Raw genomic sequence first — 24,604 nt, forward strand, 5'->3', positions numbered from 1 at the left:
AGCACAAAATGATTCACAGACTTCCACAAATTCCCATCAGACAGATGTGAATATCCCCTCACTGATACTTGACGGCGAGTGCGTGCATGGATGTGATCGTTTCACTTACATGTAAACATATATTATCACTCAGTTTCTTATGAAGAACATGCAGCCCTGATCTCAGAACTGCAAAGAAGAAAGACCTGCAGTGATTGTACTTTTGAACACATCGACTCATGTGTTTGGTTTACAGAAGTAAGACTAGGTGTTTAAGCGCGACATCTACTCCATGCCATCAGTTGACCTGACCCAGCGTCAGCCACAGATTACCAGGTTGCAGGAAATATTGCGCTGGTCATGTGACCTAGTGATGATATCATAACATGGTATGCTCCCTGAACTAATTTCTAAAGACTACACTTCCTGTTCTTGGGAGACTCAGCTGCAGTGTCAGGAGTAACTTGTTACTGCACTGGTTCCGTTATGACCGTTCCTCCTCCCTAGCTATCCGTGTCTCCCTTCAGACTCCATTTCCCCCTCACTTTTGCTGAGCAGGCACAGTGTATGCCGTAGATAAGCTAGAGTGTAGCATATCTACAGTATATATGGGCGGGAGTGCAGCATAGTGGTAAGGAGCAAGGCTCATACCTGAAACGTTGGTGGCACTGCTGCTGTGTCCTTGGGGAAGGTACTTAACCCAGAATTGCCTAAGTAAATATACCGCTGTAAAAAAATGTAACAACTGTAACCTATGTAAGTCACTGTGGATAAGAGCATCTGGTAAACGACAATAATGAAGTGTGGTGTAAAGATAAGACACAAGAATGACTTAACAGGCTGAGATGTACCTTTGTCCTTCAAACCAGTTAGAGTGCTGGAGCTCTTTGCTGGGAAAAATATCTACTGTTCTTCCTGTCTTTGGGAAGACATGCATTTTTAGAGAGAGTTTAACATAGTGGTAAGGCGCAGGGCTTGTAACCAAAAAGTTGCTGGTTCGATTCCCAGCTGGGACATTGCTGCTGTACCATTGGACAAGGTACTTAACCCACAATTGCCTCAGTAAATATCCAGTGACACATTAAAATGTGCAGAATTAGGTTTCTCAGGTTTTATGATATCCATGAAGTACATGCCTCAGCATCCCAAACTGCAGTCCGTAAATCTAGAATGTAACCATCCTCAGAAGTATGACTCTTTCCATAAACAGTCCCCTCACTCACATGCCTTACTAACAACACACAAACCACAGATGTCCTAACCTTTGGTTCAAAGGACTGAAATAAAGCAAAAATAATTACAACATTTTGAAAATTTACATTCCACCCATTCATATTTAACAGTACTAACACAAGTATTGGAAGTCAAAGAAGACATAAACATGGTCAGCTACAATTGAGTTTATTGAATAGTCATGCCTTCGATACAAAATATTAATATAGAATGATTACACTGTGATAATACTACAGAGGTCCAGTAACATTCAGCATAACATGTGACATTTGGGACAATTTATGGAGGTTTCAGTACAGGAAAAAGTGCCCATCAGTGTTAATGCTGAATCTTCAGAACACAGCATTTGTGGAAGTGTGCAATACATTTGGTGAGGAGATATAAAGGGGATTCCCCACTACAGCTTATTGAATTCAAGAGTGAAAAGCAGAACATCCCGTGAATCTAACATTAACTTGCCTGAATGAATATTTTGAACATTTGTATGATCGTGTTCCATACAAAGCGCTTCATGTGGAGCGGTGAGAAATGGTATGGCGAGACGAATATTTCAGCTGAATTTTTTTTTTTTGAAAAATAAAAACACATCTACATGAAATGAAGAAAAGAAAAAAGAGGAATATTCTGACTCCATAAGAGTCTAGGTCATAGTTTTTCTGTACACAGTTGGCCACAGTATTCATGTGAAAAAATATTGCAAATGGCCTATAGATACAAAAACTACTTTTCTACTAATACAGCATGGTAAACAATATTCAAAAGGTTAGAGGGAACTTTCGTAAGTATTTGGCCGTCTTTAAATGTTTGCTCTGTTGTATTGCCATGGAATACAAGATATGTCAACATACCTTCCCAATCTAAGTAAGTGAGGGAAAAAGACTATTTTTTAAAATTTAAAAAGTAAACTGTCTCATCAAACGGGGACAAACTAAAAACATCTGGTCGCAAGAGAGACCTGCTCTCAAAAGAAGATTCGCAGAAGTTTCACAGTACTTTCTGGTTGAAAATTCTTCACTGTTTTACAGTTGGACTACAAAGTATAATTCTGATATCATGCTATTACACTAAGATAAGTCTTTAGAAAAGTGCCGATACAATTCTGAGTAAGGAATAGAGGTGAATACAGGGCTGCAATGGCAGTATCCTGTTCCTGTATCCTAGAAACAAAATGTTATTCATTCATGTATAATAACATTTGTAAGGTATGTCTGAGTGAATGTAATGAAATATGAAAAAGGCCCATTAATATCCTGCTGGCTAAATGGGTAATGGACATGCAATATTTTGAATTTAAAGTGTTCCAAGTGCCACAATAACAGAACAATGTAGGGAGGGTACATCTATACTGTCTGGAGGGATGAGGAATGCTTAAATCTGCTTAAATGTCATCATAACAAAATACTTAAAAAACAGCAAACAAACCCTGGCAACAGCGAATTGGTCCGTGAAGATCTGTAGAAGCCAGAAAAGTTATCCACAGATCATACTTGTGTACTACACTTATTTTAACACATGAACATTTTCAACACTGTTATTCTTTTTTGTCTATATATTCAGCTGATTTTTCCACCAATGAATTTATGCTAAAATAAAAACAATTAAAATGTAAAGCAGGACCAAAATATTTGTGTCAGCATAACTGCTGATTTCGATCTTTCCAAGGGCCAGTTTGGCTAGAAAAATATACTACCCTCATGGCTTTGAAATGTTCTTTTTGGTCATCCCCCAACCATTCATTTCAATACTCCCCAGCATAAAAAAGCCAGCAAGCAAAACAAACATACAAAGAGAATGGCAGTCACAGTGGACGAGCAGAATACTGGTAAACACTATGGTTTGCGGTTTTCCTGCAATCTCTACACCTCCGCTGATCAAAGGGGGAATGTTTCCAGCTCACATACATATGATCACATAATAGGACATGTCCAGCATACCTGTATCTCTCCAAGCAAGGACATTGCTGGATTATGAAAAGAATGCAACACAGGCCTAGTGAGATGAATACCATCCATCAATTGGCCAGTCTGCGAGACAGATTGGTTGATCGCTACTCATTGTCTTCCTCGTCGTCACTGATGAGAGTCCTGCCATCGGGGTCGGTCTCTCTCTCCCTAAGGAAGGTCTGTCGAATTGCCTCCAGCTCGGTGAGCTCCAGACGGACCCGCTCCAGGTGGAAGGTCCGACGGTTCTGGATCTGCCTGAGGGGAAAAGGGTTCATGTCCACGAAGGCCATGTTCATCAACTTCCTGCAGGGGGAGACAAAGTTCAGCTTTTAGCCCTTGACAACGTTATCAAACTGGCGTATTCAGATATGCATTGCTATTCATTGTCTCTGTAACAGAAAACAGATGGTGAATAAAGACACACATGTGGTGGTTCTATGAGGAACTAAAACCTATGGAAAGTGTAGTACATATTAAGTATTAATGAATATGCCTTGTTAGACCTATTGCCTTGGTGTGCCCTTGATACATTCAACATTCAAATAACTAATGACTTATTTCCAGACCACTTACATTTAGGCTTCAGATACTGTATATACACATATTGAATGTCTGTAAGATAAAATACTGATAATTGTTCCAGAAAACAGTCCAAGGTTCCCCTCTAAATTCTAATGCAGAATCACCTACTGCACCTTGTGGACAAATTCTTACGGAGAAAAAGTTGCTTTAAATAATTTTGTGCACCTCAAACTGTTAATATTCATAACTGTATTAAATTCACATAAATCAGGAAAGAAAATGGCGTGACGCATTTCTACCTGGCATCAAGGATTGTACGTGTGAAGTAGCGGAGGTACTTGAAAATGGCCATGGAGTCCTGCAGTTTGAGAAACTCCTCCTCTTTGTATTTGAAGAGGGCGAGGGCAAAGCGAAATATGATCTGAGGGGAAAACCAGGGAAATCACATCCATCGTCCATCAGACATTTAAGGTACAGAGCAACTGAGATCCATTGATGTCTCTGAAGGTTACACCTTTCCTTTTTGTTCTAAAACGATTTTTAATGTAACAGATGCGCATGGCAGATGTCACTGAAAGATTTTGACAGCGAATATCCAGGTGGGGGAGGGCTGCATAAAATCATATTTCACGGGGTAGGTTTTGCAGCACACATTCCTGATGCAGGTGTCCTCAGTTACAGTGAAGTTTGTTATCCACACAGTACACCCTAAGTCTCCAAAGCTTATGCTGTGACTTTTTCATACGTCTAGGTGTCACCTTACCTTGGGCCCCTCGTACAGGAAGGCATCCCAGATCTTGAAGAGGATGTCACTGACTACGCTGTCCACGAACACCACCAGGAACCAGTTGAAGGTGATGAGGGAGAAGTCCACTTTGTAGAGCTCGAAGTGAGCATGGAGGCGAGGCAGCTTCTCGCTCATCAGGTCCTTGAACACACGCTGGTCAACCTGAAGATCAGCCACACTTAGTCTTCATTCAGCCACACATAGAGCCTCACTGCCTGTAGCAGTCCTTGCACTTTATAAATATCTCTTTTCATAAATACCGGCTCTGTTGAAGAATTCAAGGAAATGTCCAGACACAGCCAGTAAAAAAATACACGTCCAAAAAAATAACATGCTGATGATACTGGACAAAATTAGATTTTGTTTCTTGTCAGTGTACATTCCAAAGACAATTCCAATCTCACAATTAAATTTATGTGCTTATCTTTCACAAAACATGTCCAATTTCATAACTGCCAGCTTGAAAACCCACATGCTCCTATTGCAAAATGAAGCACCTATGGTTAAGACGCTAATACATTACTTAACGTGCAACGTTTGAGTAAGACCAAACACAGGGCACAGTGCAGTTTCAGTTCCATGGAAGAGGGCCAAGAGCAGAACACAGTCACAGCTGTGAATCACTGAAATTTCAGCTGTTGGGTTTGTTTGTGGGACGGTTGCTTGTGGGAACAGCACAAAGTCATGACTCTCATCTCCTGCACAGCATAATGAATCAAATGATGATGACAGCATCATTGCATCATATTGATATTAGCTGTTATTCAGAAACAAAAGGCCCACATTTGTGTTGATGCCAGTTCCTCAGGTGGGTAGACGGGCTTTTTACCTGTGACCCAAGCAGTGTCTTGGTGTAGTAGTCTCGTGGCATGAAGACCTCTATAATGGCAACGAGGCACCAGAATGCGTCCTCCTGGTCCAGGTAGAGCAGGGCGATAGCCGCCAGCCTGAGAAACAGGGAGACAACAGACAATAAAATCGATCATGACAGCCTAAGTGTAAATATAATACTATAAATGTAAAAGTAGACGATACATTATTCACCAGGAATATACAACACGCTCCTCACAAGGTACAGGACAGTGATACAGGACCAACAGTATTAGACCAGTTTTAAAAATGCTGTTTTGAAATTAGTAACAGGTCAAGAACTGACAGATATGGCTGCACTACCTGTTGAGACCCTGGCAGTAACCGATATCTGGGTTCCTCCAGGAGAATGCCAACAGCACGTTCCTCAGCTTGTTGATGCCGGGGGACTCCGGTGAGGCGTAGTGCTTGTTGTTGGGCAGGGTGCGCAGCAGGTCCAGCTCGATCTGCTTGGAGGCGGGGTTCTGCTTCTCCCGGGCCACGGCCAGCAGGCTCTCGTAGTAGTCAGGCGGCACGTTCTCACGCAGCTTCTTCACGTGGAATGCCACGCACCAACGCCACACCTTTGAGCGGTGCTCATGGGGCACGCCGCTACGCACCAGGGCCTTCAGCTCCGGGGACCGGGTCATCTCCCTGTTCATCGTCCCCGCCAAGTAGTTCTCCCACTTCACCCCCACCGACACCTCCTGGTCCGTCAGGGAAAGGGACTTCAGGTCCAGGGCCCTCACCTTCGCCTCCAGCCTCTCCTCCTCCTCCTCATCCTCTGGTACCGTTTTGAATCCGTACACATCATACTCGCTGGGGGAAGAAGGGGGCAGATGATTAATGCATACTACACAGAAAGTATACAATAATGCATTACATTACGTTACATTCATTTAGCAGACGCGCTTATCCAGAGCGACTTCCAGCACAAAAGAACAGAAGTGTATCCATTCAAGTTGAATGAGCAACAGTGTCAGACCAGGCTAACAACACTCCCAGACCAGTGAGTGTGAGCATAACACTATTCAAGCCCTACCACAAGTTAACTTGTGTTAACCTGACTAGACAAGGGAAGCCAAGTATACTACCATACATCAGTCACTAGATCACAGAATCCAAAACACACTGCGATACTACATGAAAAATAATAATAAAGTAATACAATAATGTAAGATGTATTATGCAGCAGGTGTTGCAGCAGACATGTGGGTAGCAGTGTGGCATGGTGGTAAGGAACAGGGCCTGTAACCAAAAGGTTTCTGGTTCAACTCCCTCTACGGCACTGCTGCTGTACCCTTGGGAAAGGTACTTAACTCAGAGTTGCCTCAGTAAACATCTAGCTATATAAATGGATTACATTGTTAAAAAAACTGTAACTGATGTAATCCTCTCTGGATTCTGCTAAGCGTCTGCTACATGCCAATAATGAAATGTAATGTAGTGTAATGTCGGCTCCCCTCTGGAACTGATAGCATGCAAAAATGGTATACTATGTAAGCTGTTCTGTATATGAGAATCTACTAAATGACAGTAATGTAATGTAATATAACGTGACATCAGATGACTGATAGTGTGTGACGACTGCATGTGTGACTGAGCTGTGGTGAAACACCTTCCAGATTCAGAAGCAGATAACGAAATCGATGACAGATAATGCAAGACAGAAGAAGCGGCGTTAGCGGCAGGTGTGGCTCCGCTGCAGGACGGTCCCGTGGTACCTGACAGGGTGGGGCTTGAAGATATGCTGCTCCTGCTGGTCGGTGCTGTCCACCTGCAGGGCGTCCTCCAGCAGCCTGGAGATGACCTCCCGGGCCGGGCTCTGCTCTGACGAGCACACCGGGTTCTTCACCTCCTGCAGGAGCACCAGGTACTTACTCTCCACCTGGCACAGCTTTGCCTCCAGAGCCGTGTACTGCCAACACAGGAGGAACACAGAGTTGGTGCAACACTAGCATACTGGCTGATGGAGTACACATTATGTTACATTACTGTCATTTAGCAAGTGCTCTTATCCAGAGTGACATCCATATGTTGCAGTTTTATACATTTATTCAGCTGGATATTTACTGAGGCACTTCAGGGTTAAGTAGCTTGCCCAAGGATACAGCAGCAGTGCCCCAGTGGGGAACTGAACCAGCAACCTTTTGGTTACGAGCCCTACTTCTTACCACTGTGCTACACCGTTGTGCACATAGGTAATAAAGTGGGGTGGTAGACATACAGTAGACACAGCAGACACAATTTATTGTCATAAACTTCCGAAGAAGTTGCCCAAATAATGATCAGCTCTTCATAAGAATTATGATTGTGTTCATTTGTACAGATATGTGCACATGCACACACTGAGCTTCCCCCTTCCCTTATCTGCGGTGCACACTTCCTGTGTCCAGCCCAGACACTGTCTTTAAGAGGAAGTTGATGTTACCTTGGCCTCCATGGCCTTCTCTCTGCCCTCGGCATTCCGTCGCAGGACTGTCAGCTCCAGAATCTCTTTATTCAGGAACTTGTTCTGGTTTTTGTAGGCCTGGAGACTGTCCTAAAATGGCGTGTAAACATAGTATATTAAATGACAATTGCAAAAATTACATATATCATTTGTTATTCTAAGAGAGTACAGACAAATATATGGATAAGAGATATTCTAAAGAAAACAAAGTGGGGGAAATAAAAATACTAGTTCATAAAGTTCGGTGTAGAACTACAAATGACTGAACTCTGCGAGAGTGAAACCTGAGATTCAGCGCTCAGCTTCAGATTGCCTGCACTGTAAAAGCCACATACGACAAGAACGAATTTCATATCCACGTGATTGTTCAAGACTCCCATGGGATTCTATATACATATATAAAATGGAAATGAATGGCTCTTGAGTGGCTGAAGTGGTTAAGGAGATCCTTTTGTTTTGTAAGGCCTACAGCTCATACAACAGTTGCAGTCTGAGCTGAGTCATGTGCCAACAATGACCAGAGGAACGTGACTGGCTTCCTCCTCCTGGAATAGGGTGATTTTTGCTAGCAATGGCCTGCTCTCTCTATTGCAGTGGAGGCTATTTTGGCTCTCCTGGAGCCTGCAAGTACCTTGGCTAACATAAGTGAATGTCAGTCACTTCTTTACTTTGCTGAAACGCAGAAGGGGACTTGCAGTGTGAAAAAAGCCCCTGGCTGAGTTCTAGTGTTCTGTCATGGATTGCCATCTGTTGTTTCACTTCAGAACTCCTGTACAAGCATCCAGGATGTGTAAAGAGTTCAGCATACAGCAGTATGACTGGCAATTCAAGACTGGGTGGAAAAATGGAAAAAAGCAGAAAATACTACAAAACAGCAATTCATATTACTGTACAATAACAATTGCAATTACTAGCATTTAAGCAGTTTCCCTTTTGTGTCCTGTGGCCCGTCCCCACTAATCACCACAATGCCGTTGTTGCCAGGGTTACCCAGTTTCTAAAGAATCGTCAATGAAACTGCTTCCTCAAAACCTCCCACTGTGTGCAACAGATTATGAGAATTATTAAAGGATTCTATGCACTCATGCCTATTTCCTCTTTTATCCATTTTCTTTACTAAATTACACTTGTGTAAGGGTAGTTTGTGAAAAAATTGAACTATTTTTGTGTGCTACTGGTCCCTGCAGAGTTCTTGGAAACTGAAGTTGAGCATGGAGAAATCTGACAGTAATAAAGTGACCTTAAAGCACTGACAATACTTTCCCAACGGAAAGGGATTCAGAAAGGGTTCGCCCTCATTACAGTTCACATGACAGAGGAGGAGTACATAATGCTATTTTTGTAAGGGAAAGCACCTTTTTTTAGAAGTGCTGATTTGCATTCAGACATCATTTTGCAAATGATCACCAGAAAACATGTTTGCCTCCTGTGATATTAATGTTGCAACCTAATGTTGCAATGTTTCATTCCTTTAAATGGAAATTTTAATTGATGATTATCCTCTTCTTATCATCAAATTCTTTTCTTCATTTTGGTTTTATTGCCATCTAAATATTTTATTGCAATCTAAAATTTTGTACTGCTGATATCAGATACTCATAAATATCGTAGTTGACACCAGACATATTGTTATAAGAAAACTCTGACTGCTGTCACCACTTGGTGGCAATAGCTTGTCAAATGAACAGTCAGGGTTCCCACCCATTTTCCCACCCATTTCCCACCCGTTTCAAAACTTTTCCATGACTTTTCAATGACCTTTAATGAAATTTCCATGACCTTTCACTACCTACAAGTACACAAAATTGCGTACTTTACTCCACAGGTTGGGCCTAATTATTAAATGACAATTAAACAACAGTAAACTGCTAGTATTTACTGTCAGTCACGTTGTTATCACACGTTATCAGCCAAATCCAGAGGAGGCTTTGGCCACTGATGTTTTCGATAGAATACGGCTGCCTTGTAGAAATAGAATAATTTGATCACCATGATGTCTGACAACCAAAATTAGATTTCCTATTCATTTACACTACTGAGGAAGTGGTGAATGATTTGAAGGGCGGAGCACAGACTGAAGTTTCATGGAGAACAAAACGAGATTGGATAAAATGTGTTTTCTCCCCTCACTCTCTGTTACCACACTGTTTAATGGGAGTAGGAAGCGATCGGATTTTGTGACTCGCATTAATCCATAAAATATACAATAAGGTATACTTTATCTCCTACATCTCTTACGCCTCTGGTATGACAAAATCAAATTTCATGACTTTTCCAAAACTTTCAATCAATTTACTGAATTCCATGACTTCTCCAGGCCTGGAAAATGGGATTTTAAAATTCCATGTCTTTTCCAGGATTTCCACGACCGTGGGAACCCTGACGGTAGCACTCCACAGCGAGAGTACCGTGCACGTCTGCCCAAGAGCAGAGGGTGTGCCTCTAGACAAAAGAGTATGTGGTTCACGCAGCAGCACAGATATAGCAGTATGAGAGAATGTGCCGTAGACAGTCACACAGACAGAGCAACACAAAAATGTGTGGTATGTGTGGTCTGCACACTAGCTAAGAATTAGATCTACGAGCGTGTGGAGCACACAGCAGCCCAGAAGAAAAGGACTGAGAGCGTGTGTTGTGTATACAGTAGCATTGAGAGAGAGAGAGAGAGCATTGTAAACAGAAGCTGAGAACTGGACCTACATGAGTGTGCCATACGCAAGGCAGTTCCTACCTTCAGTTTATCTAGCTCTTGTATTTCCCTGCTTGCGGAGGAGGGTGAGCTACATTCATTGGGGCTGGCTGACCCGTCGCCGCCCGCTCCGCCTTGCTGAGAGAGCTTGATGATGACCTCGTCCTTGGCCTGGATGGTCTCCATCAGCATGCCCAGCTGCTCGTTCATCTCCCCCACCTTGTTCTTCAGAGTCTTCAGCTCCTGCTGCAGGTTCTCCTTCTCCAGGGCCAGCTTCTCCATGTGACCGCAGAGGGCCTGTATCTGGCCATCCCTCTCCCGCAGCAAGGGGGATGCATCCTGGGTCCCCTCGGGGCCGCCCGCCCCCCGCCTCTCGCACTGGGAGCTCCGCAGGGTCTGCTGCAGCAGCCTCACCAGCTCCTAGGAGATGAAGCAGACAGGCAAGTGTCACACAGCGCCCCCCAGTGGTGACCCCTCACCACTACTCTTCTACCCACACAATAACACAAATGAGGGGAAAAATGACTTGTACAAAAAAAATATATAAAAATTCAGTTTGCCATCTTTCAACAGACTAGCACTTGTAACTGCAAAAGTTACACTGTGGCCTACTGTGTAACATTACAGTGTAACAGTGGCGGTGTAGAACAGCATTATGGACTCGTAATCTAAAGGTTGCCGCTGGGGCACTACTGTTGTACTATTGGGCCATACAATTAACCCAGAATTGCCTCAGTAAATATCCAGCTGTATAAATGGGTAACATGTAGAAAATAAAACTGTACCCAATGTAAGTCGCTCTGGATAAGAGTGCCTACTAAATGGCAATAATGTAATGCAATGTAATGTTAACATAGACCCTCTGGCTTTAAACCTCTCAGTGCTCCCTCTCCTCAAGCAGCTCTACTCATGAGTCAGATTAAGCTCATCAAAGTGTTATCTCTACTCTGAGGTGGGTTCTGTAATGCTAATGTATGTCCCATGAAGTGAAGGACCACTTCAGGTAAGACTGGGCTTTCATGGTGTAACCAGCCCCAATCTTTGCTAACTGAATCAAGCTCCCTGAGTGTTTATGCTGAGTAAAAACAACAAATGACAACATCACAGCTGCTTACAACAGAAAGTCAGAACCAGATCTGTGTCTCCAGATATCTCCTCTCCCAACAGTCAGAGTGGACCAGTGCACCAGGACTGCATAGAAAACACATTCAAAAGCATTCCACCTTACAGGTATGGTGATTTGCCCTTAACTCAGACTCAGAAATTTAAGCAAGTACTGCATTATGCCACTCCTTGTACAGTTTTTAAAATTCACTTCAGAGACCATGACATTTTCCAGGATGGGGAAAACTTGCTTGCTTGCTTAACACTTGCTTAAATTTTAAACTCAGAGCACCACGGCGGTTAGACTGTACGCCTCCTTTTCTTTCACTAAGGACACACTGTTGTTTGTTCCAAGATAAGCAACTCTGCTACTCCGTCTGTTTGTGAGGCGAATACACTGCAGTGGAAAGCATCAAGATGTGGCCAAGACAAGCAATCTGTGCATGAGGAGGTTGAATGCTTTCCATGGAGCTTAGCTGTTGGCTGATTAATTTGCTCCACTGAATCTGAGTTGGAAAAAAAAAAAAATACCAACAACATCAGTCAGATGAGAGGAAACATTCAGCGTAATTCGGTGTAATTCCCTACTCAAACACAATCAGGGCTCGCCAGCTTATTCTGCTCATCCCCCTTTAATTCCATCTAATTGCATTTTGCGCGCATTAGATCTAATTCCCCTACGGTCAGCTGGAGTCAAGAGCGGCTCTCATGAAGGTAACTGAATAAAGCCAGGAGTTTTATAGTTTCTGCAGCATGGTTCACGCTGTCAGCAAAAAGGGGCATGAGGCACATACATAAGGCAGAAGATCTTTGCATTGTATTCTTCACTATGGCCAAAAGGCCTCAGTTAACCAGCTGCAGCTACTTATCCAACTGATGAACTAGGATTTAGTATGACCATTACCCATTTCATATCCTTATAGGTTAGTTCCCGCTTAAAAATGGTGTGTCTGTGATTATTTTGTGTTTAGAGTAAACAAGTGATTCCACGGCCACAAACAGCCATACCACCGCCTGATGTCATTACATTCCCTCTGAAAGTTGCTTCCTGTTTTCATGCTGACGCTTGCATTGAGCTCACAAGCATTTAAGAGACAGTGATTTGTAAACAAATCCGTACATTTTCGTGCGAAATAGAAGTTTGTCTCATCTCGGTTTGTACTGCTACTGCGTCTGAGCACCGTGACTGAACGAAATGTCAAGAAGTGAGAATGAAATGTCACACGATAATTTGAGAGTGAAACGTCTCACTCTTTTGATTTCTATTTTTAGAAGGACAATGAAACGGAGCATGCAAGAAGTGAGACTTCTCTGTAAGCATGCAGCTGGGGTAACGTGCACACGGGAACCTTTAAACAAAACGAAGAGTCACAAGATGAAGTAACAGCCGGAGTTGGACGCACGGGGGGGGGGGGGGGGGGGAACCTTTAAATAAAACGGAAAGTCACAAGGTGGAAACCTGCAAGGTCACGCAAAACGGACCTCTCGTTCTCCGCAGCTCTCATGTGACTTGGGGGAGGGGGACCACGTGGCCCGGCGCGAGAAGTGGTGTGTGGTAGCGCTAGAGGAACTGGACAGGTTCAGCTCTCAGGTGGGGCACGGGATGCGGTACTCCTGGTACTTCCCCTGATTCCCTTTCAGTAAATTTCCAGTCTTGTAAATGGAGAACACGTAAAATATATAGGCAACACCAGTCTTAGAACTGGCGCTCATCAAGTAAATGCCATGGGAATGTATGAGTACCCCTGACAGCCCTACAGCACACAGCACCGGTCCCAGACACTTCAACTCAGAGCAGTGGACAGTTTGAACAAACACGGCCTCCGTGGAAAATGCTGAGCAGAGAGAGAGTGAGCACACAGTGACTCCATATGGGCAGCATATGGACACTGAGCAGAGTTGGGTGGCAGTGTGCTTGCATGGCCAGGGAAATGGGAGTTGTGACTGGTTAAAAACCTGGGCGGGGCTCTGCTGTCGCACCAATTAGAAAGGTACTTAACCTGAAACATTCCCTGAATAACTACACACAGTATGACCAATGAAAGACATGCAAGTCAAGCCTGGGTAGGGGCCTCCGCTAACCAAATAAATAAATAATAATTGAACTGGGAATGGAGCAGCTGATTGATAAGAGAAAACCGCCGGGGGGGAAGTGACACGTTGCTAGTTCCTCCTTTCTTGTCAGCTGTGCCTGGGTGACTGACTGCCACCAGTAGCCAGTGCTGCCAGTAGAGGAAGGGAGAGAGAGAGATGGAGTAACAGGAAACCCCCCACCTCAGAGCTGAGCGATACTAATGAGGCTGTCAGCAACACACCGGCCGTGGACGACACAGCAGCTCTGGGAGACAGACAGCCCTCTCACTCTTGCCTTAATCACCCTGGGTGATGTGAGGCTGACTCTCCTGGTGATGTATATCTGGTTGCCTGCTCCTTCACTCCTGTGGACCTGATCTATGCGCGCTGACTGGGGGGGGGGGGGGGGGGGGGGTACCAATGATGCCTTGTGGCAGTGGTTGTGGTACTGCACCTTCTGATTGGCCAGCTCCTCGCGGAACCTGTCCAGCTCCTCCTGTTGGCTCTGCAGCCGGACCTGCAACTCCGAGGGTTTGCTCCCGTTACACTCCACTGGGGGTGTGTCTGCGCCCCGGGTTAGCCTCCCCGAGCCCATCATGTCCCGCAGTTGGGGTCTCTTGGAGCGTGAGGAGGTCCGCCCGAAATCGAAGGTGAACGCAGAGCCGATGGAATCTGTGGAAAGGGGAAACCACAGGGATGAAATTAGATATCTGCTCGTCCATTCGAATGGACACATCTAGTCCTTTACATCCAATGGAAAAAAAAATAGACTGAAATACAGAGGAATAGCTCTGTTTATTGATTGTCACATTGTTTTTACTGTAGATGAAAGTATATTTAGCAACGATGCACAAGACTTTCGCTTCCTCAAAAATTGAGATTGATGCTATACAGCTGTCAGGCTGAGGTTGCCAGACTTGTACATTTTTTTAGCTTGGCTGTCTGTAAATAAGGGAGGGGTCATGTATAACAAACATTACAATTTCCTTCTATGGCATTATTCAGCTTTTCTGCGGTATTCAGTCATCGTGCTGAATTGCGTTTTCACGTGAAAGAGGAAAATAAACGTTACTCTGTACTGTCACTCACTGCTTTGACAGCAGTATAAACAAAAGAAATGAATACACACACATTTTTATTATTTGTGTTAAGTTAAGGAATGATATATGCCCCCGTGCTCCAGGGGTATCAATAATTTTCATGTGTTCTGGTCTTTCAGTTATTCTGTAAAAACCTACACGAGGTCCTGGAGATGCCTGGGTCATCCGAGGCCACATTTATTGAAAAACATTGTATGTGCAGCAACAGTTATTGCAACACATATAGATAAGGTGTCTGGTTACATTTCACAATTTTGCAAAAGCAAGAGGAATAAGACGAAACAGGAAAGCAAGAAAAATATGGGCTTTAAAAGCCTGACAGCCACTTCAGCTATTGATACTGTGTTAAAGAAAAAAATAAATAAAAAATCAGTTTGTTAAAAGCACTTGTTCAGTGAAGGCCACCAAGGAATCACATCCAAGGTTAACTGGTGTAAATTATGACTTTAATGGTCCTGCTCTCTGCCCAGAAGGAAGACTTGAGAGTGAAAATCGCCCTCACTCCTGTGGGTTTCTGAGGCAGGTTTCTTGGCGGGCTCTGGCACTGGCAGCTGCTCCTGCAGGTCCTTGGGCGGATGGTCCACCATCTCCCACTCGTCATTGCTGCCCGTGTAGAAGACGCTACGCCTGCCCTCGTTGGCCCGGCCCGGCCGCAGCTGGGACATGGAGTTCCTGGCAGACCACGCAGAGGGAGAAACAGGAGAGGACACTCACCGTCAGCATGGCAGCCTTTCACAGCAGCCTCTTTCACACCCTGAACTTGCGGCCACACTCCGAGTTTTGTTCAAGCTGCTTTTCATTAATTCGGGTTGATTGAGCTTTTCTCTTGGCAGTTTTATGTGCTGTAAATCCTTTGTGGAATAGCACATGCCTACAAAAAGATGCAAGTTATGTTGTCTGTTCAATCAAGCTTTTAAACATTGTCTCCTTGCTTATCAATACTCACACTGAACTTAAGTTTAATACTAAATGTGAGCTACTAATTGCGTCAGCAAACTATCTGAGAGGCAGAGATGAACATTGAGGAAAACTTGAAGAAAAACCTTTGCTTTCTCCTTACTCTTATGACAAATACCTTTTTAATAACATATTTCTTTAACAAAGGACCTGCAGCAGAAAACGGCCCAGTTCTGTTTAATCCATATCCATGTTCAAACAGCACCTGAATCAAGCATAAAAACTATCTCAGATAAATAAAAAACCAACACACATTTTTCCTCCAAAGTTGGGAGATTGTTATTTTAATCTTCCTCATAGCAATGCAACTGCTGATTATTTATGGAAGGCGTACTGTATGTGACAGAAACGTCCCGATTTGTCATTCCACCGTAGTAAAAAAAAAAAAAAAAAAAAAAAAAACACCTACTTCCGCATGACCGGCTCTGAGGTTCAGCACCACATCTGGGATGTAAGCCAAGAGAAAAGGACAGTCTATACATGGAGTTCACCGTACGTAATCCTGACAAAAACCTCAGCCCCGCGTAGATATAGAGTATCCCTAAATCCTGGCTACATTAGAGCAGACAGGGAGCAGAGGAATACCCAGGAACAGGAACAGGAACTTGTTAAGCTTTGCTTGACCAGGAACAAAAACCTTGCTTGCTTCTGGGACAAAGGCCCATATGAATTAACCGAGCAGAGGCGCACATTATTTTGCACTTTATCTAAGGTATGTTAAAGCACAGAAAATGTAATGAGTGCAAATAGCACTTTTAATATGTTGGGGGTTTGAGTAGTGATACAACCAGGATATCTGAGAGGATATCTGAGAGGATATCTGAGAGTACAGACTGATGTATGCACAAGTATGCACAGTCCACCCTCCTACCACTACACATATATGAATAGCCATACTAAATACACAAAATTCTCTACACTAGGACAAAACTCTCCTCACTGTGCTACCACGATGGGAAACCATCAACCAAACTGGGCCAAGACAAGGGTAGGGTTTGTTTATCAATCTCATACACAAATACTGTATTTGAAAACTGTGCTCTTGTATAATTCTGGCAATATTCTTTCTACACCACATAATGTGTTCAGGATATAATTTTCCTCAAGAGTGTTTCTTTTTCATTCTTCACATGCATGGTGAAATTTACAGCTGAGCAAAGATCTGCTTTTGTAACCCACTGCACAAACACTGAATTTTAACAATAAATGCTGCTTATGAATTTCTCCAAAGACACAGCAGCATGGTTTATTTGGACTACTTCTCTCGCCCTCTTTCTCATTAAGCTGCTTTTGGAACATTACATGGAATCTTTTTTTTTCCACCTAAGTTGTGTCCACCCTGCCAAGCTAAAATCTCTGGCATTCCAGTGCATTATGTCATTCCAGCAGATGTTTCCAGAATCTTCCAGATGTGCAGAAACAGTCTGGAGGCACAGGCCTACCTTCAGCAACACGAAATGCAAAGATCCTCTAGCCCTGAAGAATGGTGGAATATGACTACACGTCAACCCAAGCTGTACCTCAAGTGAATGTACATTAACTAGGGGGTGAGACCAAATATTTCATTAGACAAAGATTCAAGCATGAGATCACTAATCAATCACTAAAGATGATCCATTAAATAACACATAATTCATTACAATTGTTACATTTCCGGCATGAAAACGTGTATATTTACATTACAATTAATTTGCTTAGCTGACGTTAATCCAGAGAGATTTAAATAGGTTACAGTTCTTACATGTTATCCATTCATACAGATCGATATTTACAGAGGCAACTGTGGGTTAACCTTTTGTACAACAGTAGCTACCAAGTGGGAACTGGCAATCTTTGGGTTTCAATCCATCCTCCTTACTACTACACCACATTGCTTCTGCTAAAACCTGGAGCAGACTTCTAGCCAAAGGCTGGACCAGACAGCACAATTTTTGCACAAGATTTGGAAAAACTCCTGGGGAAATTCAATGGCTGCACACTGAAATCACTCTGAAGTTTAGATCTTAGATTAGATTTTTCTCAGAAGGAAGATCTTATCCATAGCAACTTTCACAGCATACCAGTTTAACATGTGACTCCTCAATAAAGCTTGATATTGACTAATGCAACTCTGGATAAGTACCAGGCCCAAAACAGCAGTGGCAAACCTAGGGACAGAACCAGCAACCTGATAAAGCTAACAGATATTCACATAAATCTACCAGCAAGGGAAACGGCATTTAATCTAACCACTTCCAGAATTTACAAGGATGACGCTATTAAGTCAAGTACCATGACAATGAAGAAATGACTTATAAAGACCAGGTAAGCAATTTCATTTTCATAAGCATTATATCCAAAATAGACATACAGCCCTTCTTTCTGCATAAATCTCCTTCTGGTGTCTTGTTTACATAAACAGTTTCTATGACAATGCCTTGCCACAGGGCATTATAAAATAATGTCAGTAGGTACTTGGAACAGTTTTCGGAAAGAATGATCAGCAATCCAGATTAAAATGATCAGCAAAGCTGTATCACTAATTGAAGTTTGAAATAAACTTTAAAGAAAGTAAAGCTTTAATCACAAGAATAAGTCAGTATGTATTTGAAAACAATCCACAGGGGAACTTTTAAGACAGACAAGCCATACACATGCTTAGGCAATGGCCCTTAAAAAACTGATTTAACCGTCTTTCATTAATACTTTACTTTCAACTAAAACAACTTTCCTGGATTTCACTCTGCCGTAAAATCATCTCAAAGGGATAGGCGTTTATCTAAGTTGACACACCGGATGATAGGCTGTGTATCTCCAGTAGAGGTGTGGTGGCCCATGGGCTTACCTCAGCTCTGTGCCCCAGTGTCTTAGGGAGAAATTCAGGGTGGTGGTAGGGTGGGAGCTGGGACCACGGGCCGAGTGGATGCCCACCAGTCCGTCCATGTTGGCCTCCATGGCAAAGTCGTTGCGGACCTTTTCCATGCTCTCACTCGGCTTCTCAAACATGAAGGCATCTGGAATCCAGAACAAAGAGTGACATTCAACGTGTGACCTCACCGACGCTCACTCTGCTGAGGAGCACAATGTAAGATGGAGCTTGAAAGTGATTTGGTATTTTCAAAAAAAAAAAAAAAAGTCATCCAGTATTTGAAACTGAACCCCAGGGTAGCAGCACTCACAAACTGACAAATGTCCAACCAAATGCTTTGCCCAGGATTATTTCTGCTCTTTCATAAAGCTACTTTAAGTGCTTTTTAATGAAGACTGTTGGCACCCAGCTAGCACACACAGTCAGGAAATAAGAGTGAAGCAATCTCGGGATAATACTGGCTTTTAACGTCTTATAATTCAGCTGCATCACACAACACCTATTAGGTTCCACAGAACAGTCCTGACCAGTCCACACTTCTGTATGTCACTGACGTCTGTTTGAGGTCCGCCCTCATTTTGCTGAATGATGCAACACTCCTCTTAACCATGATAAATGAGCACTTTACTAGCCAAACCACTACAACCACATTCACAAGTAAAATGTTGAGCATTGATGCCTCTCTAGTAGAGCAGCTGTTCAAAGTTCTGATTCTTGTTGTTTTGGGTTTCCGTGACCCATTCCTGCCATAATAAGACATCAACTCTAAACTAATGGTTCTGTTACCCTAACATGGAAAATGAGGCCTTCCTCCAGTTACTGTGTCTTCAGGTAAGTTACACAAATAACCATGTGCAATCTAAAAACTTGTCTGCTCTTTCTCATGATGTTACCTATGACTGAATATAATGTGTAGATATAGCTGAAATAGTAGATTAGACGCAAGAGTAACGCCACTCAACAGTCTGGCTCAAAACACCAGCAAGCTCAAGGAGTACTGTCATCCTGAAAGAAAGTCTGAAGTGTCTGAAGTTTGTCACCAAACTCATTTAACACCTGACAGTTGAGTCAAACACAGTTAATTAAGCTGTGCTCCACTTCATCTGTCTGTCTTCATCTGTGAATAAATGGAGATCTGAGGTCATATTCTGCATAATACACATCAGGCTGTTGGTAGAATAGCCTGAAAGACTGAGTAAAAACAAAAAAAAAAAACTTGGCTCAGTCCACTCTGACGCTGTTTGCTAGGGAACGGTCTGCTAGAGGACTAAATTAGAAACAAATGTGGCCCAAAATCTGAACCAGCAGGGCCGCCCTTTGACAAGCTCAAACTGAAGGCTACAAGAAATGAATTGACTGTCCCAATTAAAACCAAATGCCCAACGCTGTCTGTGTTGAGACAGGGCAGGCTGTCAGGCCAGGGAAACTGAATGGCTAAAACCTTCACTGATCCCTTCTCAAAGACATGCGCCAACACCAAACAGAGGGAAGAGGCCTGTATACCTCACAATAAAAATGAACACCACCAGAGGGTCATGAACACCTCAGGTTATCAGACAGCCTGGAAAGCACCATCTTCTGGGTGGTGCTCTCCAGCGTCTGATCTTCAATCTGGTGCTGTCGGTGTTGACAGAATATGCGTGAAGTCTGGCTCATTTTCCTGTTTACTGACATTTGACTAGTCTGCCACTTCCTGCACAGGGGTCACTGAGCTGGTCAGCTGCTGGATAGGTAAAAATGCTCAAGTACTGTGACCATGTATGTAAGTAGCTTTTTCTGTGCATCAAACCACCAAACTGTGGGTTTTCTTTTTCATTGTATTGCAGTCACAAATTCTATAGTTCACATGAATGCACAAATGTATTTAAACAGGAGATATTATTAAAAGCATGATTCTAAAACACATACACCTGATTCCACAGAATCACAGAATTATCCATGATTATGGATTTCACTAGGCACTAAAATATGTGCTTTCTTCCTGCAGCGCGAACACAACCAATTTCTCCATACTACCCATTGACATTGGTTTCACTTATAAGGAACATTCAATCATCATGGGAAGGTAATAAGCAGCCCATTGTCCTCCATATACAACATCACAGGTCAGGGTATACAACATTAGAGTGAATGTCCTACAAGGTGTTTTTCCCCTGGCAGCAAGGGATCAGATAACCATGTAGGGAATGGACATTACCCAGGTACCAGTGCTTATAACAGACGTGCCCACTACTGTCGTAAAATAACATGTGACCGACGAGACAAGATATCTTCCTATAAACAAATGTGAACTTCAAAATTTACTTCAGACATAACGCAAATGAAATGAGCATTTTATATACTATGTGTGATCACTAAAGAATGAATACTCTGTGATTCCACTGGAAACTGTAATCATTAACGTTAATGGATTTCGTCTAACAGGAAAGTGCAAAACGATTTCGTCAGTCTGCTGTCATGCGGCATTGTAGCTAGGACGTGAGGTGTTAGACATTGGTGTGTACCTGAGTCTGTGGCCACCAAACCAGTGTGTGTGGGAGGGAAGGTGGGAGAGCTCCAGCTGTCCCGGGACCCGGTTCCACGTGTGTTACAGAATTCCCATCTCTTCTGCTGCAGCTGGTGCAGCCAATACTGCATGACCTGCTTATTGGGAGCCTGCAGGAGACAGAGAGAAAGCATTAGCCTGGACCTGGTTTGACACTAGGAAGAAAAAGCCTTTATTCCCCCCACCCACCACCCTGTGCACATCAGTGAAAGTTGAAATCGAGACGTTTGCTCTTGGATTAGAAGGATTTTCCAACACATTCACACTGTCAGAGTCAGGACAACGGAAGCTAGCTCTAACACGGCCACTTCAGATGGACAGAGATAACTTAACTCTGAACTTAAAGCTGGCTTTTTCACAGACTGTGATCGCACATGTCACCTTTATGTGCAGGTACTACATACTATAAATTTTAGTGTCTACAAGTCTGTACCATCGGCTTCTTTTTCCTCACCGACATGTGCTGTTTCAATGCTATTAGATGTTTTGTATAATTATACTGCAGCTCTTTGGCAACAGACCCAGCTCCAATCCCTATCCACTGGAAACCGCCATATTTTATGGGGAACACATCAGACACTCTTGGAATATGCAGACAAAGCCTTTGTCAAAAACCTTTTTAACCCTAGACTCAACTTTTTGAAAACCAAAACAGTTGTTGATCTATGAAACTCAGGGGAAACAGGAAATCTGTGCAGTGTTTGTCACATCTGCTGAACATGGTAGAAGTCTGCTCTGGAGTGAATCATAATACCAACAGCTGAAACAAAGTGTGTGATAAGACATTATTCATGTTAAACATTTGCTTGGGTGTTGCAAATGTCACAGACTATGAACATAGCTGTCACTGCACCCTCTTTTCACACCCAATAAATACTGAATCAGTCATGTGCCAAGACAGCCTCCACTGAAGGTGAACTATGAAGACCTAGCCGAAAAGGGTTGGGACCCATGCCATAGTAACCTGAGTGAAGCTTGTACTATGAAACACTTTTCTGTCACATGTCAACATTCAAGATACGAAATACCAACCTGTCATCCTGCAGTATTTCGGCCTGAGGGCTCAGAAATGGTGTGCTTTAATCAAAGCCAACAGGCCTTAACTTTCAGTGACCGATTATGCTCTGACACGGCATTTAATACCACCGCATTCTGCTTATGATAATTATTACCAAGTTGAGGCCAATCCAATGATATTTTGACTGAATCAATCTGACTGAATAAAATCATTCATTCCACCATATTAACTAAGCCATCATGGAATTAAGCAGCCATAGTTATGCCATCTAGGAGATACCTGTATTTGTGAGAATCCCTATGTTAGTCTGCTGGAATTCAAAAAGATAAGACACATGCAGGCGAATTTCAAAAACAACCCGTCTTATCTTTTTGGGCTTTAAAATATGCGTTAACGTTCCGTTCATGGTACGAATTTAAAGCAACGTACACCGTAAAACGATGCTCTCTGTGGAAAGAAAAAAAAAACAAGTTCGAACAGCTAATTAAAGTTTAGCATGTCTACAGTAAGTTTAGCACGCAACTATTTTTCAAACAAGTTTGTTACTTGAATACTACATAGTGGTGTAAGGCAGGTCTCTTTCTTATCATTTTAGGTTAATTATAAAGCTATATAACTGTGTCTATAATGTTTGGCCAAGGATATTTTTGTTTTCAAGAATCAAGAATCAAGAATCAAGAAGAACTTTATTGTCAAGGATCAAGAAGAACTTTATTGTCATTGTGCAAGCACAACGAATTTGCAATTTGTGTCAACCTCCGACGGTGCATTTATATTTAGTCCTCACACATATTTACAAAAAAAAGTTTTCAAGTTATGACTCATCTTCTAAGTCACGCTCCTTATCAAAATTATCTGAAACGCAAATTGGTATGTTGTTGTCCTTGCCCAAAAACGAAGAGGGCAAAACAAACTCCACACGAATTCAACTCCAAGTACTTCTCAAAACCTTGGACTGCAGTTCCACAGGTTGAAAGCGTTTCTTGTTTTAACCACAGATGTATATAAACCGACTAGCTCATATTCAAATACGAAGACTGTATATTCATTAAGTAAAGAAGACATAACCACCGTATATCCAACAACAACGTACGAAAGGCTGCGACAAGAAGCGAAATTGTAACCAGTAAAGTACAACTAGTACGCAGGTCAATTACATACTGGGCGCCGTTTCCACTGCCCCTTGCAACAAAGCATCTGACAGCTGATGATTCGACAACTCAATGACTCATAAACGTTTACAAAAAGAAGGGTCACATTTAGTCTTTAAATGACTTATTCAAATATGTAGCGGTAGTTGTCTCGCCAACATAAGTGGTATGAAAACGATACGTGCCTTATTTGCTAACACAACTCTGTGACTATTTTACTAAGGAAGAGAGACAAGCTGGTCGGACCGTTTTTCAATAGGAGAAAGATGTAGACGTCGAGTGGTACCCGTCCTTACCTTGAGCAAAAAATCCTTTCCAGAGGCGTGGATCTCGAACTGCCCCTCATCCCCTTCAACATCATAGCTGAAGCAAGCATCGGCTATTTCTATATATCCCAGAGGCAGCGCGTCTTGGGGAGACTTGAAGTAGTACAAATAACATTTTCTGGGATCGTACACGAACCACCTGGTTTTGAACCCTCTGAGCGGTCCCTTCCCTGCAAGTTTGTTCAGATACCCACATAACTTCGAGGCCTGCTCCTTCGTGCCCTCAGAGTCGGCCACCTCGACTGACTTGGTGGCCACAATCCTAGAGCTCCGCGGACACGATGCCTCACCCCCATCCCCTCCATGCATTTTTCTTAGAAACTTTCTTCTTCTGCCACAGCGGATGCACAGCTCTCCGCTTCCATCCGCATGACTGGTCGCTCATTGACTCGTGGTGCTGCAAGGAATTGTTGGAACTGTAGTTTTATGCGTAGCAATTATTGTAGTTCGCACAACCCGTTATGCCACCATTCACAACCACTGTTTCGACAGTACTTAATCATCAAATGTTTTATTTATTCGTAGAATTTATAAATCATTTCCCTGCCAACATTTACAGAACAACACATTTTGAATAGGAAGATCTGACTCGTGTTTCTTGGATCGGATGACTGCCTGACTTATGAAGTGAATGTCTGTAGGCAAATAGCCAAATGCAAATTGTATTTGAACTCATTTAGTTTGATTTGCCACAGAAATTGTTGCAGAGATTTTATACGTGAGGGTATTTTTTTTTACCTACAAGTTTAGATCCATCTTATCAAACTCAGTTAGGAGAGAAACCGAAGAGAAACAATTAATTGAATTATTATTGTTTATTTATTATTTAATTAAAACGTCTAGTGGAGTGCCGCCTGTTTGGTTTCGACACTTAAGCTCTTTTTTATCAACTGCGACGTGTCACTTGCAGTGATTTCACCGTTAAGGCTAAAAGATGAATTCCCTGTCTGTACTGTATATTAATATACCACTTGGGGGAGATATAGAATCAATGTTGTTTTGCACAGCGGCGCATAGTGGGTAACGGG

At 42.8% G+C, this 24,604-nt stretch overlaps 1 protein-coding gene across 1 annotated transcript; it reads right to left on the minus strand.

Moving 5' to 3' along the window:
• Positions 1–3,056: 3,056 nt before the first annotated feature.
• On the minus strand, positions 3,057–23,885 carry tbc1d2b (TBC1 domain family, member 2B). The gene is made up of 13 exons (XM_036535076.1): positions 23,547–23,885; positions 21,041–21,191; positions 18,513–18,681; positions 15,234–15,403; positions 14,086–14,303; positions 10,497–10,874; positions 7,745–7,855; positions 7,038–7,231; positions 5,638–6,132; positions 5,294–5,411; positions 4,441–4,626; positions 3,977–4,098; positions 3,057–3,458 (listed from the first exon to the last, which is right to left on the minus strand). The coding sequence occupies exons 1-13, from the start codon at positions 23,883–23,885 to the stop codon at positions 3,260–3,262; spliced, it is 2,850 nt and encodes a 949-aa protein (XP_036390969.1). The 3' UTR covers positions 3,057–3,259.
• Positions 23,886–24,604: the final 719 nt, after the last annotated feature.

Source organism: Megalops cyprinoides, chromosome 8 (assembly GCF_013368585.1).
Source record: "Megalops cyprinoides isolate fMegCyp1 chromosome 8, fMegCyp1.pri, whole genome shotgun sequence".
NCBI lineage: Eukaryota > Metazoa > Chordata > Actinopteri > Elopiformes > Megalopidae > Megalops > Megalops cyprinoides.